The sequence below is a fragment of the Sebastes umbrosus genome, chromosome 10 (assembly GCF_015220745.1).
Source record: "Sebastes umbrosus isolate fSebUmb1 chromosome 10, fSebUmb1.pri, whole genome shotgun sequence".
Taxonomy (NCBI): domain Eukaryota; kingdom Metazoa; phylum Chordata; class Actinopteri; order Perciformes; family Sebastidae; genus Sebastes; species Sebastes umbrosus.
This window is the reverse complement of record NC_051278.1, coordinates 32,249,468-32,270,937: the sequence shown is the minus strand read 5'-3', so window position 1 is coordinate 32,270,937 and position 21,470 is coordinate 32,249,468. Positions and strand designations below refer to the sequence as shown.

Below are 21,470 nucleotides of genomic sequence, written 5' to 3'. Positions count from 1 at the left end.
ACCCACCTCCACCCCACCACCTCCTTTTAATACTGTTTCTAGGGCTGGGCGGTATGGTCTAGGAATAATATCGCGATATTTTAGGCTATATCACAATACACGATATATATCGCAATAACTTCAAATATCCTCTAAGCACTTCATAAATGCTCAATTTAACCCTTTGATGCATACAATCACACCAATATTATGATTCTTGTAGTCCCTGCAGCATATGTCTGCATTAAAACCTTCTGTTGATATTCATTAGTGGTTCTTTGGAACAATTTAATCTTCCATACAAAAAGGGATGGTTGGAAACATTACATGACAAATTGTGTTCGATGTTCGCGATGTAGTCGTTATCTGTACTGCGCGGGGGACAAGCCGCGATACATCGACTGTATTCGATGTGTCGCCTACCCCTAACTGTTTATGACTTAATCAATGTCAATTCTGTTGTCATTGATGCCGGCTCTGTTCTGCACCCAGGGGGGGTCTTTGCTGCTGCTCTCCCTGCCTTTGGCTTTCCATGTCTGCACATGGAAGGGCAAGGAGGTGTGCTTTCCTTGCCTCATGCTAACACGTGGGCTCGTGGATCCACGCATGCGCATGGATGGGCAGGGAGGTCCCAGAACAGAGCCAAATATAATGTATATATTACTGCAAATGGAATAAGTGTCTTTGACTAAAGTGGTCCTGACTGAATTCTAAAAAGTGAGGGTACTCTTTTTCTACAGTACTGAAGGTACCGTACGATGCCTGTAACGTTCATTGGTAGTGATGTGACAGTGAGGAAAATGTTCCCACCGGTTAATAAACTTGTGACAACACCGGTGTTACGGATTATACCGGACATTTTACAAGAAAAGATGACGGTCAACATGTGCAGAGCGCTGACTCTGATCTTTACCGTCGGGTGGCGGTGTGTCTGGCCTCTCCGGTAGAGCTTTTGCAGCGGGGCTCTGCTGCGGGGGTCTACCTGGCGCCGCTGCTCCGTGCACACCGGCTGTGACAGCTCCATCCACCTCGGGGCGATTACCTCATTAACGTTATGGTTCCCTTATAGCATTGGGATTAAATACCTCATAGTGAATAAGGTTAAGGAAGTGTCCTTCAAAATTATTCATAAATATTACCCTGTCAATCACTATATGTAGAAATTAAAAAAAGACGTAGGACCTTTGCAGATTTGTCATTGATCATATCTTCAAAGACATTATTATGGAAAATTGTGGTGTTTGGTTTCTTAAAAATAACAATATATATGTATATTCTTAAAATTAATTGTATATATTTTATTTTAATCTTTTATTCATAAAGAAATTTAAAAATAAATACCCTTTTTGTTGTTTTCCCGAAGGATGTTGAGCAATATGTGAACTAACTAAGTAAAATTCTATTAAGACGCTCAATATATTCAGATTTTAACAGTTTTGTTTAGTGTGATATACCCCTGGCTTTTTTATTATTGTTATACTGAATGTGAATTATGTTCTTTTGTTTCATAAAGGAAGAAAGTAGAGATAAGTATCCAACTAGTGTAAAATAACATGACGCTGTGGGTTGGTTTTCCTCCTGTCCTATCCAATTTTTTGAGTCTCCAGCCGCCACTGGCGTTTACATTGCCAGTCAGTATAGGATACATGGCATACAAATGACAATCAAGAAAGGCGTACTAATTAGACGCTAAACGTCTTGCGCATTATCGCGGCATTTATCCTACGCCTTTTTGTGCAAACAGGCTGGTGAAGCAGAGTTTTGGAGAATCACAAAGTTGTTTCACTGAGGGGTGAATTTTCTTCCACTTGTCAGCCGCAGAGCTTGAGGACTGAACACGGAGTGAATAAAATGAAAAGAGGAGTGGAAAAAAACAACGCAGCGGGCTATGATGAAATTATAGAGGAGATTAACATTTGCATCACACAGCGTAGAAGTCTTCTTTGTTCTGTAAAGACAGCAGAAACTAGGACAGCTACAGTAAACATCTCACAATGAGGAAGTGGATGGAAAACAGATGGAAGAGGAGGAGTGGTAATCTTATTTTGAAAGAAATCCTCTCAGTCTAGGAGGTATGATGAATGGTGGTTCGGAGTCGTTTAAACGGGCAGACAGGCTTTGGCATTAAAAGAGGAGAAAGCAGAGCGAGGTAGTCGTCTCTGCCTGCAAGGGATTCATCGATTTATGCGGTCTGTGATGTCCACTGCTGGTCCCCCCCTCCATTGTAACCCATCTGCGCACTCATGGGTGTGATTCATCCCCAGCAGCCAATACCTAAGTGGTGTAAACTTCACAGTGTGTGTGTGTGTGTGTGTATGTGTGTGTGCGTGTGTGTGTGTGTGTGTGCATACATGAGACAGCGAGACAGAGAGTGTGTGTCTGAATGAAACATCCGTCACCCTCAGAATATTAATGGATTCCCATCTTCACAGTGTGCTAGGTGAGCGCGGTTGGATAAAAAGGATAAACTCTCCGTCCTGATGTTTTATTCCAAAACGCAGAACATAATAACATATTTCACACCATTACAGAGCTGTCAGGGCTGAGGCAAGTTTACATGTTAAACAAATTAGTCACATAAAAATCACTAAAGCATGTATGATACTGTGCCAGCTCTACCATATTTAACAGCATGGGCTGTGCCAGTGTCAATCCCTGACATCTGATATAAATGATCCGTCCTCTCATGAGCTGCCCAGAGCTCTGGCTGTACAGCCGGTGAGGACATTAATATGGGTATTACAGGAGCTGCCGCTGCTGCTGCACTGCTCCCTGCACGCTGTTCGTTTTAAAAGGCAGCTAAATGTCAAGCTCAATTTTTCCATCGGGTACAACCAGAACAATGTTGACATGGTAAACACGCTTAATATGTAAATTTCAATCCATTATCTGAAACTTGAGCCACTAAGTGATACTCAGACTGCAAGTACTTAGTTTGTTACATTGTTCCATGTCCATCACGACTGCTGTCCTGATGTTTCTTGACATTTGGACCGATGGACAATAGTTGGCATCCACTAATCAAAGCTCAGGCTATAGCCTACTGTATAGGCTACCTTATTGTTCCAGATACTGGTTACTGAGTCTCAGAGATGTCACCGCCAAGCACCCTTCGCTCCAGTCACTTCTGTCTCATTTAAGAGAGTTATTTGGTTAGTTCAGAAGCCTAATTTCTGTTCAGTTGTTTTTCTCTGCCTGTTCCGACTGTAGCTGTTCTTGTTTAGTGTTGGCTTCAGATCATTCTGGGCGTGTGTGGTGTGTTCCCTGCACGGGAATCAGCTCTTTTTAAGTTCAAACTTATTCTACTTATATCATTAAGTGTTTACTAAGTGGAGAGTTATGCTTGTTACTTAATACTGACACCAACTAACTACTGTTACATACAGTAGCTAACTGAACGAGCTAGCTGAACTAACAAAACTAACTAACTAACGTTAGCTTGCTAATATATGACTCGTTTTGATTGAAGAGTAAAAGAGGTCAAATGTGACGTACATAATTACATAATACATAATACACATCATTTTGTCGACATATCTGACTTGTAATGCTGTTTAACGAGAATGTAAACTGTGAACATTTACAAAGCACAACAATAACAGTATACCTAATATAACCAACATCACCCATTGATTTGTGTGACTGTGGTTTCAAAGCCCAGAGTTCGTCATTTTGACCGTCGCCATCTTGGCTTTAGGCAACCAGACAAAAAAGGTTACAATTAACTTTCATGAACTGAAAACACAACGAAAATGTGGACAACTCCCAGAATGGACAACGCCGTGGTAGAGACCTGTCAATCATAAGCTAGCAACGCCATAAAACATCCCCTGCTTTATGGTCTATTTGACTCTAAATAGGACCATAATCTACTAAATGAACATCATGCTGTATTGAAGAAGACTTGAAACTAACAATTGAGACCATAAACTCATGTTTACAATGTTTACTGAGGTAATAAATCAAGTGAGAAGTAGGCTCATTCGACCTCATAGACTTATTTTGTGATTATCCTATAGGTCAACAACAGGCCATTTTATACAGTGAGGTCCAGTTTCAAAAAATGGTCTCACTATATGAAATGGCTACTATGGGGACTAACATCACACATGAATATACTCTGGCTCATTGGTCCCACAAGAGTTTCAGCTTTCATGTCATACCCAATTTATGCAATTCCAAGACGGTGTTTAGTAACCCAGTATGTTTTTAGAATAGGTGAAAACAACACACTGTATGCAAAAAACTGCATCTTTTTTTGCCCCAAACTGCATGTGATTATCATAAAGTGGGCATGTCTGTAAAGGGGAGTCTCGTGGGTACCCATAGAACCCATTTACATTCACATATCTTGAGGTCAAAGGGTCATGGGACCCCTTTAAAAATTGCCATGCCAGTTTTTCCTCACCAAAATTAGCACATGCATGAACTTGCGGTACACTTAAGGGTTCCGGTTTGGGGGTTTGAAAATATGGTCACCCTATGAATACTACTAACTACTACTCCACTACCAAAGACATTTTTTAAGTTTTAAAGATTCATCCCAATTAGGAAATGACTAGTTTGAAGCTAGCTGGTAGTAACTAAGAACATAAGAAGATGGCGGTGCCATTCTGGAGGCAGACACCCTCTCCACATTTAAGAGTAGGCTTAAGACTTTCCTCTTTGATAATGCTTATAGTTAGGACTGGCCCAAGTCTGGCTCAGGCTGTCTTGGACCAGCCCTTAGTTCTGCTGCTATAGGCCTAGACTGCCGGGGGACTTCCTATGACACACTGAGCTCCTCTCTCCTTCTGTAAATATTCATGTCCCATTCATTGTTACTAACTTGATTTCTTCCCTGGATTCTTTGTACTCTCTCGTCTCGCAGGTAACCATGGAGCGGAGTTACACCTGTAGCGGGGTTGCATCTGCTGCTGCGTCTGCTGCATGCTTGACACCCACTACTACCATCATTATTATTAGCATTTTTTATTATTAGTAGTATTAGTTATATTTCTATTATTATTACAACTATTAATTCCGATAGTAGTATTATCACTCTTTTACATCCACTGCTATTGATTTTTTGTTTCCCTACCAGAGCGCACGCCAATGCGATGGTCTTGGTGGGATCACTTGTTGGGTCTCTAAACTATAGAGTACGGTCTAAGACCTGCTCTATATAAAAAGCGTCTCGAGCTAACAGCTGTTATGGTTTGACGCTATATAGAAAATAAATTGAATTGAATACTGTTAAGAAATATATTCTAATTAAAACATGTTGAGCATGTGACAGTTTAATGAACCTTAATCCTATTAAATGTATTACATCATGCAATGTGCAATATAAAAAAACTGTCTATATGTTAACATTTCAATATACTGAATAATATCTGTGGCTGTCTAACAAATTCAAAATGTACAATTAATGTTGTATCCTTAAGCAGCCGACTGTTCAGGAGGTGCTAGTCTGGTTCTCCGTTGTTTCTGCCCTTCCACCAGGCAACTGTACATCAATACTAACCTGCTTATCAGCCGTCTGACGCCAGGCAATTCCACATGTCCATCAGGGACACATCACTGTCATCTTGGATACAATTAGATGAGACGGTATAAACTGCTACCAGTTTGCTCCAACAACTAAGCAACACATACTGATGTAAAGAGGAATCCTGTTTTACTGCAATCATAGCTGAATTTGTTCATCCTCAGAGGGAATATTATAAATCAAATTAATTATGTGTTTGATTGTACTGCAAGACAAATACATGAAGTGATCATCATCATCAGCTATCTGCATCAGTGGGAGGTTTTAACGAAAATGCACAGTAGCAGCAACCCATCTCAGGTGTCCTGTCCCTGAGATGCACGTATTAGCATTGTTCATTATGCAGGGAAAAATAGATTAAAGGAAATCTACATAACAAAACAACCAGCTGTGTGTGACAAGTCTGAATTACAACATCACAGACCAAAAAGCTGCTGAGTCATTATTTGGGCTGCTAAAAGAGAAAATAATAGATTGCAAAGCAAGGCAAGGATTAGTCTGCTGTATTTAGATTATTAAGAAGAAATAGTCACAATTTCATTTGTAAGTTAATCACCGACTGGATCATTTTCAAAGAGTGTATACTGACTGAAAAGGGCTTTACATGCATTCCTTTGATGAATTACAAGCACCTTTAGGAATTTAAGTGAGCATGAGCAAGCCTCAGTGCACCCCATTATGAATGTGTCGGTCTCATAGTAATCTATCACTTTTCCTATTTTGTACTTTACGTAAGTAATTTACGAAATCATCAATTATGTTACACTTGCACAGGATATAGGTCTTTCAAATGATGCATGTCACAGTAAAACGTCATCATTATAGCTTATGGGATATAAATAACAGTGCACCCGTGGAAAAATGATAAGCACACGTTTCTGAAATTTGTTTGGAGCAAAGCTAATGACAGCTGATGAATCTGTTAATCTTTCACTCGTTCCGAACCCAAATTGCACCCGATTCGACTGTTATCAAGCCATTAAATCAGTCGCTATAAGCACCATAGATGTGGGTCGGTAGGGGCCTACTATATGCAAAATATGTTTTAAAAGTGAAAGGGAAACTTAAAAGCAACACATTCAAACATGTTTTAAAACTGAATGAAATGTCACCATTTGAACGAAAATAAAAAGTCTTCTTTAGGTTTAGGCAAAATAAAAACAGATTTAGGCAACAAAACTACAACCTCTTTAGGTTTAGGCCACAAAACTACAACCTCTTTAGGTTTAGGCAACAAAACTACAACTTTTTTAGGTTTAGGCAACAAAAATACAACCTCTTTAGGTTTAGGCAACAAAACTACAACTTTTTTAGGTTTAGGGAACAACAATACATCTTTTTTTTTTTCAAGATTTTCAAGTGTCATGTGTTGGGAACATCACCGGGTTTAGACAACAAAACTACAGCTTCTTTAGGTTTAGGCAATAAAACTAAAACTTCTTTTGGTTTAGGCAACAAAAGTACAGCTTCTTTAGGTTTAGGCAAAAAAAATCCACTTGGTTAAGTTTAGGGAAAAACATTGTGTTTTGGGTAACTACAAACACAAAGACAACACATTGTCGGTTTCACACGGGATGCAAACGCCGGTCTCCTCGATGAAAACCCTGTGTTTTGTGTCCCATCCACCATCCTCGACCTCCACCTGTTATGTTTCACACGGTCTATACTGCTGCACCTAACTTCCACTTTTGCTCCTGTCATAATTGCGACGGTCGCTAGAGGTCGCTGTTGTGTTCTTTTATACCTTCTTTCAGTGATCCACCATGTGAATAGATGATAAAACATACTAGTGGTAGGCCCCTATTGACAGACATCTATGGGGCTTATAGCGACTGATAACGCCTATTTAATAGCCTGACAACAGTCTAATCTACCCTGATATCCTCTTCCTCTTCTCCCTCCATCTGGATCTCTCATTCTACTCCCAAGCAGGAGAGGAGTCCAATTCAGCTTTACAAGTTTGGATTGCACTTTCAGCTTTAATTGGAAGAGAGGGATGCCTGATAGAGTTCTCTGAAAGGTTGTTAAATGGCTGATTTGGGGAAGAGGAGGGATAGTAGATGGACACAGACATAAAAGAAAGAGACAAAGAGAGAGGGGGAAGTAATTCAAGGCTGAATGGTGAATTGGATGATGAAGAGTCTAATGGAGGGAAACCAGTATACGAAGTGGAGAGCAGGGATTGCTGTATCAGAGAAAATGACTGCTGATCAGCCAGCTTCACTCTGGACCACCAGGACATACTGCAGTGGTTTTCAGGGGATCCATATTCTTAAAACTTAAATAGATTGAATAAACTTGCTAGAGTCTGGTATAAAGTAACTTTCAGAAGAGCCTGGTAATCATTTCAGGGCAGCGGGGGAGGCTACTATAGGATCAGGTTGAGGAAACACAGATTTGTTTTGTATCGGTGCTACTTGACATGTACCATTTTTTACTTTGAGACAACTGTATACTCCAAATAAATGCAAGCAATGCCATGGTGTTTGCAGCCTCTACACTGCAATTTCTTGTGCCAGGGGGTTAGACCTACTGCATTGCAACAGGGCACAGACTGGGATTGATTTATGGTTCAAATCTGGAGCTAAAAAAACAATCAGGGTTTCTAGCAGTTGAGGCTGTTTGAATGAGTGAACAGCTTAAAGGTTTAAATTGCTCACAGTGCAGGGCCAAAGCAACCCCAAAATTGGTTTTAATTCATAGAAGCTACTGGCACAAATAGCATAAGCTAGAGGTCCCCCGAATTTATTCATTTTTTGCTGTACTGTACACATAGCTCCCTATAAATAAATTAAAAAATCACAAAAGGATTGTGCAGCTTTTGTGGCCGCTAAACCTGCACAAATAAGACAAGAATAAACCGTGTAACTCTCAAAGCACCTGTAAAGGGTGAAATGCACCCCTAACCTCAAAGCAAATAGTGTCTCGGTGCTACTGCACGTATTTAGATTAGGTAATATGCAGACATTTGGCGCAAAATTGGTCCCTTTCTATGCAAATGAGCCTCATTGCAAAAACAGTCCAATTCACAAAGATCAGCGCTGATAGCCACACGCAGTTACAGTGAAATTATTAGCACCTTCAGAGAGTTGGTGGTAAGTGAAGCACATCTATAAGGGTTGTCACACCCAGACCTCCCAGTGATCATGGCAGCAGTGTTTGTTGCGAGGTGAAGACATAATGCTCAAACTCATTTATTTTGGGATGCAGAGACAGTTGTGTCACGAAGACTAAATCAATAAAGCTCCCCTACATGTCATTTTTGATAATACATGAGAAAACAAATAGAAAAAAAGAATGAACGATAAGGTTATTATAGAAATGAATAAACAAATTGTTTCTTCCCTCTCAAGGAATCTGCAATTAGTGACCACAAGGTATGTCCTTCACATATCTCGAGAACCGTTCATCCGATCTACTTCACACTTGGTGGGTGTATTAATGGGGACCCCACGGAGAGCTTTGTCAAATTTGTTGCCATTTGGACACGCGACATGTTCAATATTGATAAGCGTTGAATAAACAAGCACACAGCGCTCTGTGCAGCAGTGGGGGGGGGGCTTCAGGGCTCAGCAGATTGAGTCGAGCGTCTACAGCGGGCAGACCGTGGCCCACTGCTGGAGAACATTACAACCGGACTTCACTCCCTGGAGTGGATAGCCAACTGGACACAGAATGGAACCGGAGTGTATTTCACCGGTGTGACCGTGAGTAAGCTGTGGGTGTGTTTCCCTCCGTGAGTAAGACTTTATTTCCCAGACTGAGGCTCATTAGTTCACTTTTGCTGTTGGATCCTGGATATATCCATGATAACGCAGTACGCTACACATCGAGGCTGGATAATGTTACAACCAAACTTTTCTTCACTTCCCTGGCAAATTTCCCCAGAAAGATTTCCAAATATATACGATATTTGGATAAACGGAGCACATACTGGGAATCTAAATGGTTACTTTCTCACATGAAAACATATTAAAAGGTAATTAAGTGACAAATTAACAGCTTTTATTAAAGGATAACTTTTCAACTTGGACCCTGGTTTCCTGAAATACTTCTTCTGAAGTACAAGTACACGGTAAGTAGTGTACAGTTGAGTTGCATATTTTGGGGCCTTTGTAAGTTATTTGGGGGTACAATGAGTTACAATAGTATATTTTTCATATCTAAACATCAAAATAAATCCATAGCTGTTTGTAGGCAGTTGCCTATACCTTGTCTATCGGTAAAGTAAGCCCCTGGTGTTTTTTCCCGTGAAGCCTATTTCACCGGTGTTTCTGACTGTGAGTAGCCGCGACTTGGGTCTGTGACGCAGCTATTATGGCAGGTGTACTACTCCAGATCAAAGGAAGTGCAGTGTTGAGTGTGAAGTTGTTTGTATGAAGCAGCAACGCCACAGGCCAAGCCTTTAGCCCGTTCTGAACAGGCATGTTTTCAACAGGCACTGCACTAGGTTTTGATCATTTCGAATCAGCAAAAAAAATAAAAACTGGTCGTGATTTATAATTTGTGATGAGGTGTCGCAAGCCGTAAATGTTGGGCACCACTGAAACTGAAGTGTGCGTTTGTGGTTGTGCTGCTTTCACCTGCAGTCCTTGCTACAGTTGTCCTCTGTGATCCCGTCTTCATCTTCGCCCCAAATGTCCACAGCTGAAAAAATCAACGCCATCAGTACGGCGAAGCAGCACACCAAGGCAAAGATCATGATGCACTTCTGCTGAGACTGCAAGAGAGAGAGGAAGAGAGCAACATTGATTTGCAAGGTGTGTTTTCTACTTTTCATCACTACTGTAAAAACGAGGCCAAAGTGCCCCAACCTTGGCTTCCATTAGCTGGCTGGTCTAGCTGACACAACTCCTGATTTAATGCACAGCTCAGCAGGTCATAACATGATATAGAAGCGAATTCAACACAAACATGTAAGGGTCCACGTATGACCTTGCAAGTTCAGGGTTTCATAAAGAACATGAGGCAGGAATGAGGAGAGGAAAGAGAGTAGAAAGCCGGGAGAGAGACAGAGAAGAAAGATGGCAAATAAGAAAACAAAGCCACCGATAGAAACAAACTTTAACATTAGATATTTGGATAAAGTCCAAATGCTCCCATATGGTTGAGATGGAAGTAAGGGCCAGCGTGTTCTATACGGGCAATGAGGATGTGAAGATAAAAAGGTTGGAGACCCCTGCTCTTGTTCCTATTTTAAGAATGTAAACAATGTATCATTATCATATAATTATGTAGTATTTATTTAATTATATTACAATTTGCTGTTATAATTATATAATTATATTATAATAATTATAATTATAATAATTATATTACATTTTTATCAATGGTGGTGCAGTGGTTAGCACTGTCGCCTCACAGCAAGAGGGTCGCAGGTTCAAATGTGTGGAGTTTGTATGTTCTCCCCATGTTAGCGTAGGTTTTCTCCGGGTTCTCCAGCTTCCTCCCACAGTCCAAAGACATGCAGGTTAATTGTTGACTCTAAATGTCCCGTAGGTGTGAATGTGAGTGTGAATGGTTGTCTGTCTCTGTGTGTCAGCTCTGTGATAGTCTGGAGACCTGTCCAGGGTGTACCCCACCAATGTCAGCTGGGATCGGCTCCAGCCCCCCTCAGCAACCCTGAACAGGATAAGCGGTTACAGATAATGGATGGATGGACATTTTCATCAACTCTGGACAGGAGGTCAGTATCACAGTACACTAGGTGCAGGGTCTGAAATTAGCACCCACCACCCGCCAAATGCGGCTAAATTGTTGGCAGTGGCAGGTGAAATCATCAGGACATCCGCCACTTTGGCAGGCAGGGGAAATGCTAGTGATGGAATAGAGAACTGTAGTCGTCCGCTTTCTTGGCATCTCATGTCTCCTTGACTGTCGACACACTTATTTTTCCCCTGATTATGCGACACTGTGAACAACAAATCCGTGCTGAAATCAGCAGGAGGAGAGTTAGTAACGTTAGCTGTTAGCAGCTAGTGGGCAGCACAGTCCTGATTGGATAAATAACGGAGCTACTAACGTTAACTGAGGTGCCATTGAGTTTTTATTATGAGGCGTTCATGGTCTGCTAAGCAAAATGACCATTGGGGTGAAGGTAAATTACAACGTTATCATGATGCGTTCAAATGTAATTTCGTAAAATTAAGTTTTTGGTGAGAAACTTGAATAAATCGAGTTGTTTGTAGGAGATGTTTTCACATCAATATAGAATAGATATTAGGGAGGGAATTGGGACCTGTTTAACTTCATCACAATTTTTTTTTTTAATAAAACAAATATTTAAATAATCATAATCATTTAAATTGTGTGTTTTTATGCAAATAACCACTATAGAGGACAATAAAAAAGTACAGTACTGTGTACAGTAACCTCCCTCCCTACAAAAATAAGGCTCCCCCGGAAGGTACGGTGTAATTCGAACACTGTAATTTACAATGTATATAATGTTTTTTGTGTAAAATATATCGAACATTGAATGACATCAGATCTAAAATGTTATTCCTTCATGTAGCGCATGGATTTCAAAAGTGGCAGACAAACAAAAATACTTGTCTGCCACAGTGGCAGGAAGTGAAGAAAGTTAATTCCAGACCCTGACTAGGTGTATCTATTGCAGCCTCACTCATGCTTTCAATATGTATATTAGATCAACTATTTGTAAAACAATAACAAATGTCTCCTGATCCCTTTGGAACCTGCTAGAAGAGCCACAGCTAATTATCCTTGAACACGGCAGATCATTAGCACAGTCAGCTAGACTTCCACTCATTATCCTCAGAGACTAATCTCATATCGTATACCATCGACCTCCGAGAGCTGCACAAACACAAAGGCCTGGTTATGTTATTGCTACGACGGAGTATCCCCAGTAGACCGCAGAGACACTGGCAGCTTCACACTCTCATCCTCACAACCATCTGTCTGAGCTGATGTCTGACATGGGAACAGTGTTTTCTATTTCCTGGCAGCACTGGTGGGTGGAAATATTATGCCTAATTCCTATGAGCAGCCACAACTCGTTCATTCTCAATCCACTGTGCGTCTCATAGCCGGTTGCAAACAGCATGAAGGCATGACCTCCTGACCATAAGGCAACTGGTTTGATTGGAAAAATATAGGTGAAGGGGAAAAAAATGAAACATTCATCTCTACCTCTGAGCATCAATGAGCCCCAGGCACTTAACAAAAGCATACTCAGCAAACACTCACAGGGTAAATGGAGGTTAAATCAAATCTGTCAATCATCTGCTGGACCATATACCGGGCGTACCGCAATGAAAGCAAGTACAGATGAAGGTCTACCTGCAGGAGAATGAAGCACTGCATGCTTCTCATATTTCCAGCGTTTGAATACCAGCTGCTTCGTTCACGTGTGGTCAGATGTGTGTGTGCATCATGGCAGATATATATAAAGAGGTCAGACTCAAAGTGTGCACTAGGGAAGGTGTTACCTGACACTGGAGCACAGCTAGGGATCAATACACCTACAGTTACAGGATGTAGTGTGCCTTGATCGCAGTAACTGCGCTACCAGCTTGTCATTTGTATTGAGGGGTGGTGGCAGACATATGAATCCCACTTGGCTCCTTTTCTAAACTAAACAAACTTTTGTGCTCTTTTTTATGTGTCAGTGCTTTCAAGTAACCTTGCACGGCAGCTGGATTCTCACGATGTCACGAGATCACGCAAGAACCGCAGGATCAAATGTTCTCATACAAAATCAATTTTGTCAGACTTCAAGTAATGAAGTCTTTGGCTCGCCAGACAAACGGACCAATCGGCGTCCTGTGAGGAGCTACTGCAGCTATGGCCGTGACTGAGGTGTGTGAAACCCGGTTAGACGATAGCGTGAGACGACATGGAGAGGCGAATGTTCGTTCTAAACAACAATGGCGGCTCCTAAAGACAATGGCGGCTCTATGTCGGCTTGGAAAGGCTCGGGGCGAAGGTGGCTCGCGGCCGCAGCTTTACGGCGCTCCCCGCCCGGACCTCGCCACGGCGTGACGGGGCTCCCTGCTCCCTGTGCGACTGTTGACGGGGCGGACTGTCCTCAGTGAGCCCAAACCGTGGCGTGCCATGGCCCACGTAAAAGGCGCCATAGGTCTGTGGCATTGTCGGCAACCCAGCCGACCCGTCTTGAAACACGGGCCAAGGAGTCTAACCCACGCCCAGTGCAAGCAAAACCCCGTGGCGCAATGAAAGTGAGGGCCGGCATGCGCCGGCTGAGGTGGGATCCCGGCCCAGCGGGGTCGGGTGCACCACCGGCCCGTCTCGCCCGCACCATCAGGGAGGTGGAGCGTGAGGACCCGAAAGATGGTGACGAGAGGTTAACGTCACGCTGCTGTAAAGTGGTATCGGTGCCGTGGTATCGGAGCTGTTTTGTGAGTACGAGTACATGAGCACAGTATCGGACCCGATACCCGATACTGGTATCAGTGCATCCCTCATTAGTTATATGAAAACTGGCGAGTATTTCTTAATTTCTTCAAGTAAAGCAAAATACGGCACTGAACGTCTACGTACGATGATGTTCTTGCTTTCAGTTAGTCTCGTTTTCGTTAGTTTGATTGACAGTTGGTTCCTCCAAGTATTTTTTTAAAGTGCCTGCCCTTTTCCAAACCGTTTCCAATGACGGCTTCTCAGATGGTTCTGTGAAACAAACCATCTGACAGGGTCAGGTTAGCTTTCAAGAGGCATTCCGGCTATTTACAGTTACAATTGATTACAGCGGCATATGCTAGAAAATTCTTCTATCAGAAGAAACAAAGATAGCCTTGAGAACGTTGCAAAGAAAAGAGAGACATAAATGACGCGACTTAGTGAGGTTGCTCGACGGCTATTTTAAAAAGCTCCTCAGAGTCCATCTGAAACAGGCTGTGCAATGTAGATGGCACGGTACCACACTCACAGACAAAACAAATACACAGTCATTACTGTCTCACACGCAGACAGAAGTGAAGGCCAGGCCAGAGAGGGGGATGTTTGTATCCTCAGATCAGAGGAACAGAGAACTTTTAAACAGAGGCCTTCTCTCTGCCAGAAGTTGTTTTAAGTGCCCTTTGCTATCACAGACTGTATATAAGAATTGGACGTAGTCACCGTGACGTCACCCACTGGTTTGTGGACTGCCGTTTTGAAGCCTCGGCATTTTGAGAACAGACATTATAATTAACTCTATTTTTCTTGTGTCTGTTGTGCTGCTGTGTCACCATATAGCATGCTGAAGCAAAGCAGAAGGAAACTAAAATTGGCCCCCTACGGCTTTTGGAAGCACATTCAAGGAACTCTTGAGTGCGCCTACAGAGAAGCAAGATGAGTTTCTTCACAGTGCTGCTTGAGAAAAGTGTCAGCGGCGCAATTATCATCTTCTGAGCGTTTTCCTCTTTGCCAAGGCATGGTGAGAACAAGGAGCCATGCTGCTCAGAGGGGAAGAGAAGTTTACATCACACCAACAAACTATGAGCAACATATGCCGGTCTAATTTGTCTTATAAGTGCTCGGAGTGCTGCAGATGTCGCGTGGATGCTAGGAGGTAGAGCACAAGATCGCCACAAGCCTGGTGACAGGATGCTGGCATTTGAAGACACAGTCTTGTTTTTAGCGCAGCCAGTTTCCATCCATGCACACAGATGTTTGTGGAGAAGAGAAAAGGAAAGAAGAAGAAAAAGAGGATGAGAAGAGGCTTTTGTCGTTGGATGGAGAGTGTAGCGTGACACTGATTGGGTCAGGACTGAATGAAGATCAAACACTGAGTCATAGCAGCCAAAACTGGTGCGCAGGAGATTTAATAACCATCCGACATTGAGCTAGTGCTCTTCAGCGTGTTTTTCATCACATTGTCAGACTGGATAAACTTTGAAGCTGAGGTTGCTCCAAGAACCTTTTTTAATTGATGTGTTTGTTCACTGCTGGTGACTTAAAGGTCCCATATTATGCTCATTTTCAGGTTCATACTTGTATTTTGTGTTTCTACTAGAACATGTTTACATGCTGTAATGTTAAAAAAAACTTTATTTTCCTCATACTGTCTGCCTGAATATACCTGTATTTACCCTCTGCCTGAAACGCTCCGTTTTAGTGCATTTCAACGGAATTGCAACGGAATTGCGTTGCTAGGCAACAGTTTGGGTCCATGTTTACTTCCTGTCAGCTGATGTTATTTACACACATTGCAACAGGAAATAAACTGGGACACATTTAGAATGTTGATGTTTAAAACCGTGTAATGATTTAAATATTGTACATTTGTGACATCACAAATGCACAGAAATCCTAACGGCTTGTTTCAAACGAACGATTTCTGAATACGGACTATTGAGCGTTTTGATAGTTTTTCAGTATTTATACAGAACTTAAACCTACCTTATAATATCAAAGACATGAAAATCTTACTTTTTACAATATGGGACCTTTATGGATTTACATATAGCCAGCCTGTTCTCATTCTAAGACAGGGGGAGGACTGGTGAATGGGTCCAAGAAACCCAGGGCTTTCATCCAGGAGAAAGCTGTTCGTGTCCAGTGTGAAACCGTGTCTTTGTGTTCACAAGATTAAGTTTCACTTTCACTTTACAAACGTAGTAACAGTGGTGTCATGTAAGGAAGTAATAATACTTCCTTACAGTACTTAAGTATTTTTAGGTCTAGCCTATCTGTAGTTTACTGGAGTTTTTATACTTCTGTCAACTTTCACTTTTACTCCACTACATTTCCTAAATAAAATGTGTACTTTTACTCCGATACTAAGCATCCTACTAGTTACTATAGAGTGCTACAGGAATGAGTCCTAACACCTGGAAACGAGTTATCATTTTAGCACTTCCGGTTCTCTCATCATGAAGTCAATGTTTTTTTTTAATGGGTTCTTAGTTAAATGTGTGAAATAAGGTCTGTGGTTAAAACAAGCTTTTAGAGATTTTAATGTTTTGTTCTTTGACATAAAATGCGTCAATAAATAGCCCACTCGTGAATTTTGAAGCCTATATGTGTCTTGAAAAAGGTGGTTGTCAACAAGTGGCTATATGAGACTACTAAACGTACTAAACAAGCAGAGCGCGTTAGCTCGGCGGCTAACAGCTTACAGTAAAAACGTGTAAGTGATTTAGTTGAGTTGTGAATGACTTTAGTTCCTCTAGTAAGCCATGTTTCAGTGAATGTGTCCAAGGAGTTTATAGTGAAGGGAGGGACAGAAGACGTGAAGCGGTGACGTGCTGTTATTGACGAGGCTGCAGACTACGGAGCCTCCGTGTTATTCATTTATTATCTTCATAAAGTATAGGAGCAACGTAACCCTCGGATACACAAGACTGAAACTACAGCTGGCAGTAGGCTGTGTAGCCAGACTGTTGAGGTTAGTTTGTCATGTATCTGACTGGTAGACTGATCAGCTGGCTGAGACAAAGCCCCCCCACCCCTCAGTGAGTGACATCAACAGAGGACAGGAGGAAGGACTGATACTAATTGATGGAGGAGAGAGGACAGGAGGAAGGACTGATAATGACTCATAGAGGACAGAGGACAGGAGGAAGGACTGATACTGACTGATGGAGGACAGAGGACAGGAGGAAGGACTGATACTGACTGATGGAGGACAGAGGACAGGAGGAAGGACTGACACTGACTGATGGAGGACAGAGGACAGGAGGAAGGACTGATACTGACTGATAGAGGACAGGAGGAAGGACTGTTACTGACTGATAGAGGAGAGAGGACAGGAGGAAGGATTGATACTGACTGATAGAGGACAGGAGGAAGGACTGTTACTGACTGATAGAGGAGAGAGGACAGGAGGAAGGACTGATACTGACTGATAGAGGACAGGAGGAAGGACTGTTACTGACTGATAGAAGAGAAAGGACAGGAGGAAGGACTGATACTGACTGATAGAGGACAGAGGACAGGAGGAAGGATTGCTACTGACTGATGGAGGAGAGAGGACAGGAGGAAGGACTGATACTGACTGGTGGAGGACAGAGGACAGGAGGAAGGACTGATCGTGACTGAGCTGAGTGAATGGTCACACCCCTACCATTTCCCCCTCTTTGCTGCATCCATCCACGCTTTAATCACATTTGTGATGAGCAAACTGCCCTGAGTGAAACAAAACCACACGTTGTCCTGTTTTTGGCTCATCCTGCAAGGACAAGCAGATGGTTCACACTCAGCTGCTGGACACCTGTCAACAACTAATCGCTCACACGGCGACAGCATGCACACGGTACATCTGGAAGTGTTGTATGTATGCATGGACACACACACATGAATGTGGGATTACAGCCACAATAAGAATTTAGAGTTTTGTTTGGATCTTTCCTCACCTTGTTGATAGGTGTGGAAACAGTTCATGAACTGTTGATGAGTTTTGTGGTGTGAGGGTGATTCAAAATTACCCACGAAGAGGTGTCACTAACAACCACCATCTCCATATATTTGTGTGTGTGTATTTTCAGTGCAGCAGCCATATACTGCATGTACTGTGCCTGAGCCTGAAGTGAATATGCAGTATAAGAGTTTAAAGAAAATCCACTCTGAAGCACTAATCCTGTGGATAGTGAGCCAAACATAGATGATGTGATGTCACGGTAAGATGTTTCTAGCACAACTACAACCGTCTTTTGATGGAGAAATCCTTTCATCCGTCCAAAAGGGTTGCAGCAGTAGATGTCATATTTTGGTATCAGCCCATCTGTATCAGAGAACAATAGCTTCTTCATAAGCTCTTCTTTGTATATCGTTCAGTAGTCACGTAAGGAGACATTTATCTTATAAAAAGCAGCTGTAACAACAGTAATCTAAACAGAACTGCTTTAAAGCTACAAGACATCTTGCTATTTTTGATAAAGGTGTGGTTGTAATCCACTGCCACAGTGTACATATACTGTACTGTGTACCGTGTGCTGCAGTATCTTTGGTTTGACTCGGGCTCGAGACCCTTGTTGTTGCTCCACAAAACAATGATTAATTATACAGTAGAGTTACAGTTGGCTGAGCAAGGTGACTTCTATGTAGCTAATTCATGATTCATGATTCAATAAGAAACTATTGCTGTGCAATTGCCGCATTTACAGTACGTTGTTTCATTCATTGTGACTAGGGATGTCATGAGAACTGATACTTCGGTACCAAGTCAATGCCAAAATTCTAAAAACCTGACGGTACTCATTTTCTACAGTACCGACGGTACCGTACGATGCCTGCAGGGTCTGAAATTAACGCACTAAGCGCCAAATGCGGCTGCTTCTGTCCTCTGCTCTCTGTGTCGGAGTTTGACACACACACAACAGCGCCATGCAGCAGTGAGATCCAGAGATGCAGAGATCCTTTATGTTCGAGAAGAGGATTCACTCGTGTGGAAAAAACTGAACTGAACAAACTGAATTTCTATCTTTTGTTGCTTATTGTTAAATCTCTGAAAAGTGTTTTTTTATTAAACTCTGGACTGTATTTCCGGTGAATGTTATTGGGACTTGCATTTGATTATCTTACACACCAGATCGACTTAGTTTGAACCAATCCAACAGCATGCAATCAGGTTTCAGGAGACCATGAAGAACTAACGTTACGTTACTGAGCACCAGATGGATCCAGTTACTCTGCTGTTAAAATTATGTTACATTTGATGAAGAGCTCATATGGCTTGTTTAGGACTCCAGACCTGAGTTGGGACTTGAGTCACAGACTTGAGACTTACTTGTGACTTGCAAAACAATGACTTGGTCCCACCTCCGGTAGCCTATACCCAATGAAATGTCACCATGTCAGTGAATTTAAACTACTGCTTGATATCTGAGGATATATATAGACACGTGTACACATCACATGGGATTTATTGTTTTTTTTGTTTTTTTTACCGTGGTATCGAATTTGTATCGAGAATCATGGAAATTCACTGGTATTGTTATCGACTACTAGATTTCTGGTACCATGATGTCCCTAATTGTGACAGAGAGCAGCAATCACAAGGTTGGCAGTGGAGATGGCTTCGCTAAATGTGTGTTACTGAAAAGGGCAAGAGTCTTTCTGCAACTTGTTTCATGTTGTCTTAAATATCAACAGATTCCACCTGCACCAGAAACTGTAGGAAAAAGCACAAATAGCCTATGCTGACCACAGGTAAGATTTCAGGTCTTGCCGTCGACACCTTCCGACACCTGCCAACATCTGCCGACACCTGAAGTTGCTCAATGTCCTCCTGTATCCATTCTTCATATATGTTTACAATCCATTTTTTGTCATCCTGAGTGTCCATACTGTAATTTGTTGGTCTATTTTGTGTACAACATGTATTGCATTATCCAAAGATATTTTTTTTTGGGGGGGGGGGGGATTTTTAAAGGTCCCATATTGTAAAAAGTGAGATTTTCAAGTCTTTTACAGCAGGTTTAAGTGATATATAAATACTGTTAAACTATCAAAATGCTCAATATACGGACTAATAAACACAGCCCGTATTCAGAAATTGTGTGTTTGAAGCTGTAAGATTTTCTGTCCATTTGTGATGTCACAAATATACAATATTTAGACCATTACACGGTTTTAAACATAAACATTCTAAATGTGTCCCAGTTTGTTTCTTGTTGCAGTGTATGTAAATAACATCAGTTGACAGGAAGTAAACATGGACCCAAGCTGTTGTCTAGCAACGCAATCCCGTTGCCATTCTGTTGAAATGCACTAAAACGGAGCGTTTCAGACAGAGGGTGAATACAGGTATATTCAGGCAGATAGTATGAGGAAGGTTTTTTTCAACATTAAAGCATGTAAACATGTTCTCTTAGAAACACAAAACACAAGTATGAACCTGAAAATGAGCATGATATGGGACCTTTAACAAATTATAGATCGACAGATAGATAGATAGATAGATAGATCACAAAAAACATGCGTCACTCACACAAAAAGAGACAAGGTATAGGTACAAAAAAAATGTATTTACAAATCTCTATGTAAATGTACATACCAACTACTTTACACAAAATAAAAGATATAAAAAAATACAATAAAATATAATTAAAGATATATCTCTGTTGTGTAAATTGAAAGTAAAATATACGTTGTGCAAACTGAAGAAAAATGCGCCTTGTGCATTGCTACTCAGAGTAGCAAAGTCTCCCTCTCCCTCTCCCTCTCCCGGCACAGAGGAGAGTCATTGTATATTGATATAGCTGTGGGCTATACACTGTACTGTAGCGGCCCTTATTACAGCTGAGTTGAAGGAGCCACCCACTGAAAAGACTCTGACCAGTAGATTGTGCAGGGGATGTGAAGTGTTGTCCATTATGCTTAGCATTTTGTGCGACATCCCTCTCTCAACAACCTCAAAAGCATTTGGGGCAAATTTGTAATTTGTGATATTGGGCTATATAAATAAAATTTACTTGACTACCCCGTTCTCCCGATGTGTAGTTACATTCCTGATGAGGTGCAATAGATCAGCTAGCCCACAGGTACCATCACATTACACTTCATCCATATTACGGATGTCAATAATTAACCGTTTAACCGTTAACCGACATTAAGCATTTTAACCGATTAACGCTATCGTTTAAAACATTTAAAAGAAATATCTATAATTTGTTAAAAAGCTGAGCGGCTCAGAAGAGCGGCTCCTCACTTTAAGGAGAAAAGCTGGTCCACCTTAACAGCCCACCTTAAGAGGCAGAGCCGGAGTTGCAGGATACAGGAAGTCGGCTCTGGTCTCTGCCTCGCTTGAGTGGAGCGGAGGAGTTGAAGTTTCATAGCATTTATTCACCAACAAATAAACTGTCCACACACTGCTACACCTACGTTCACAGCTAGAACGCCACCAACAACCTCACACTCATCACCAACACACACACACGGTCTGTTGGAAACTCACTAAAGTTACTCAGACTACGTGTGCGACGGCGAGCACGAAGCCTCCGGCAATGCTAGAGCTGCTAACGTAGCACAAATACACACACTGTTTGTTGGCCAC

At 41.8% G+C, this 21,470-nt stretch overlaps 1 protein-coding gene across 1 annotated transcript in view; it reads right to left on the bottom strand.

Moving 5' to 3' along the window:
• Nucleotides 1-21,470, bottom strand: part of LOC119495190 (inactive phospholipase D5-like) — an 80,377-nt gene that overhangs the window by 22,287 nt on the left and 36,620 nt on the right. Inside the window, exon 2 of the mRNA XM_037781432.1 lies at nt 10,093-10,229. Within this exon, the coding sequence (XP_037637360.1) occupies nt 10,093-10,229 (137 nt within the window). The remainder of the gene's footprint in view (nt 1-10,092; nt 10,230-21,470) is intronic.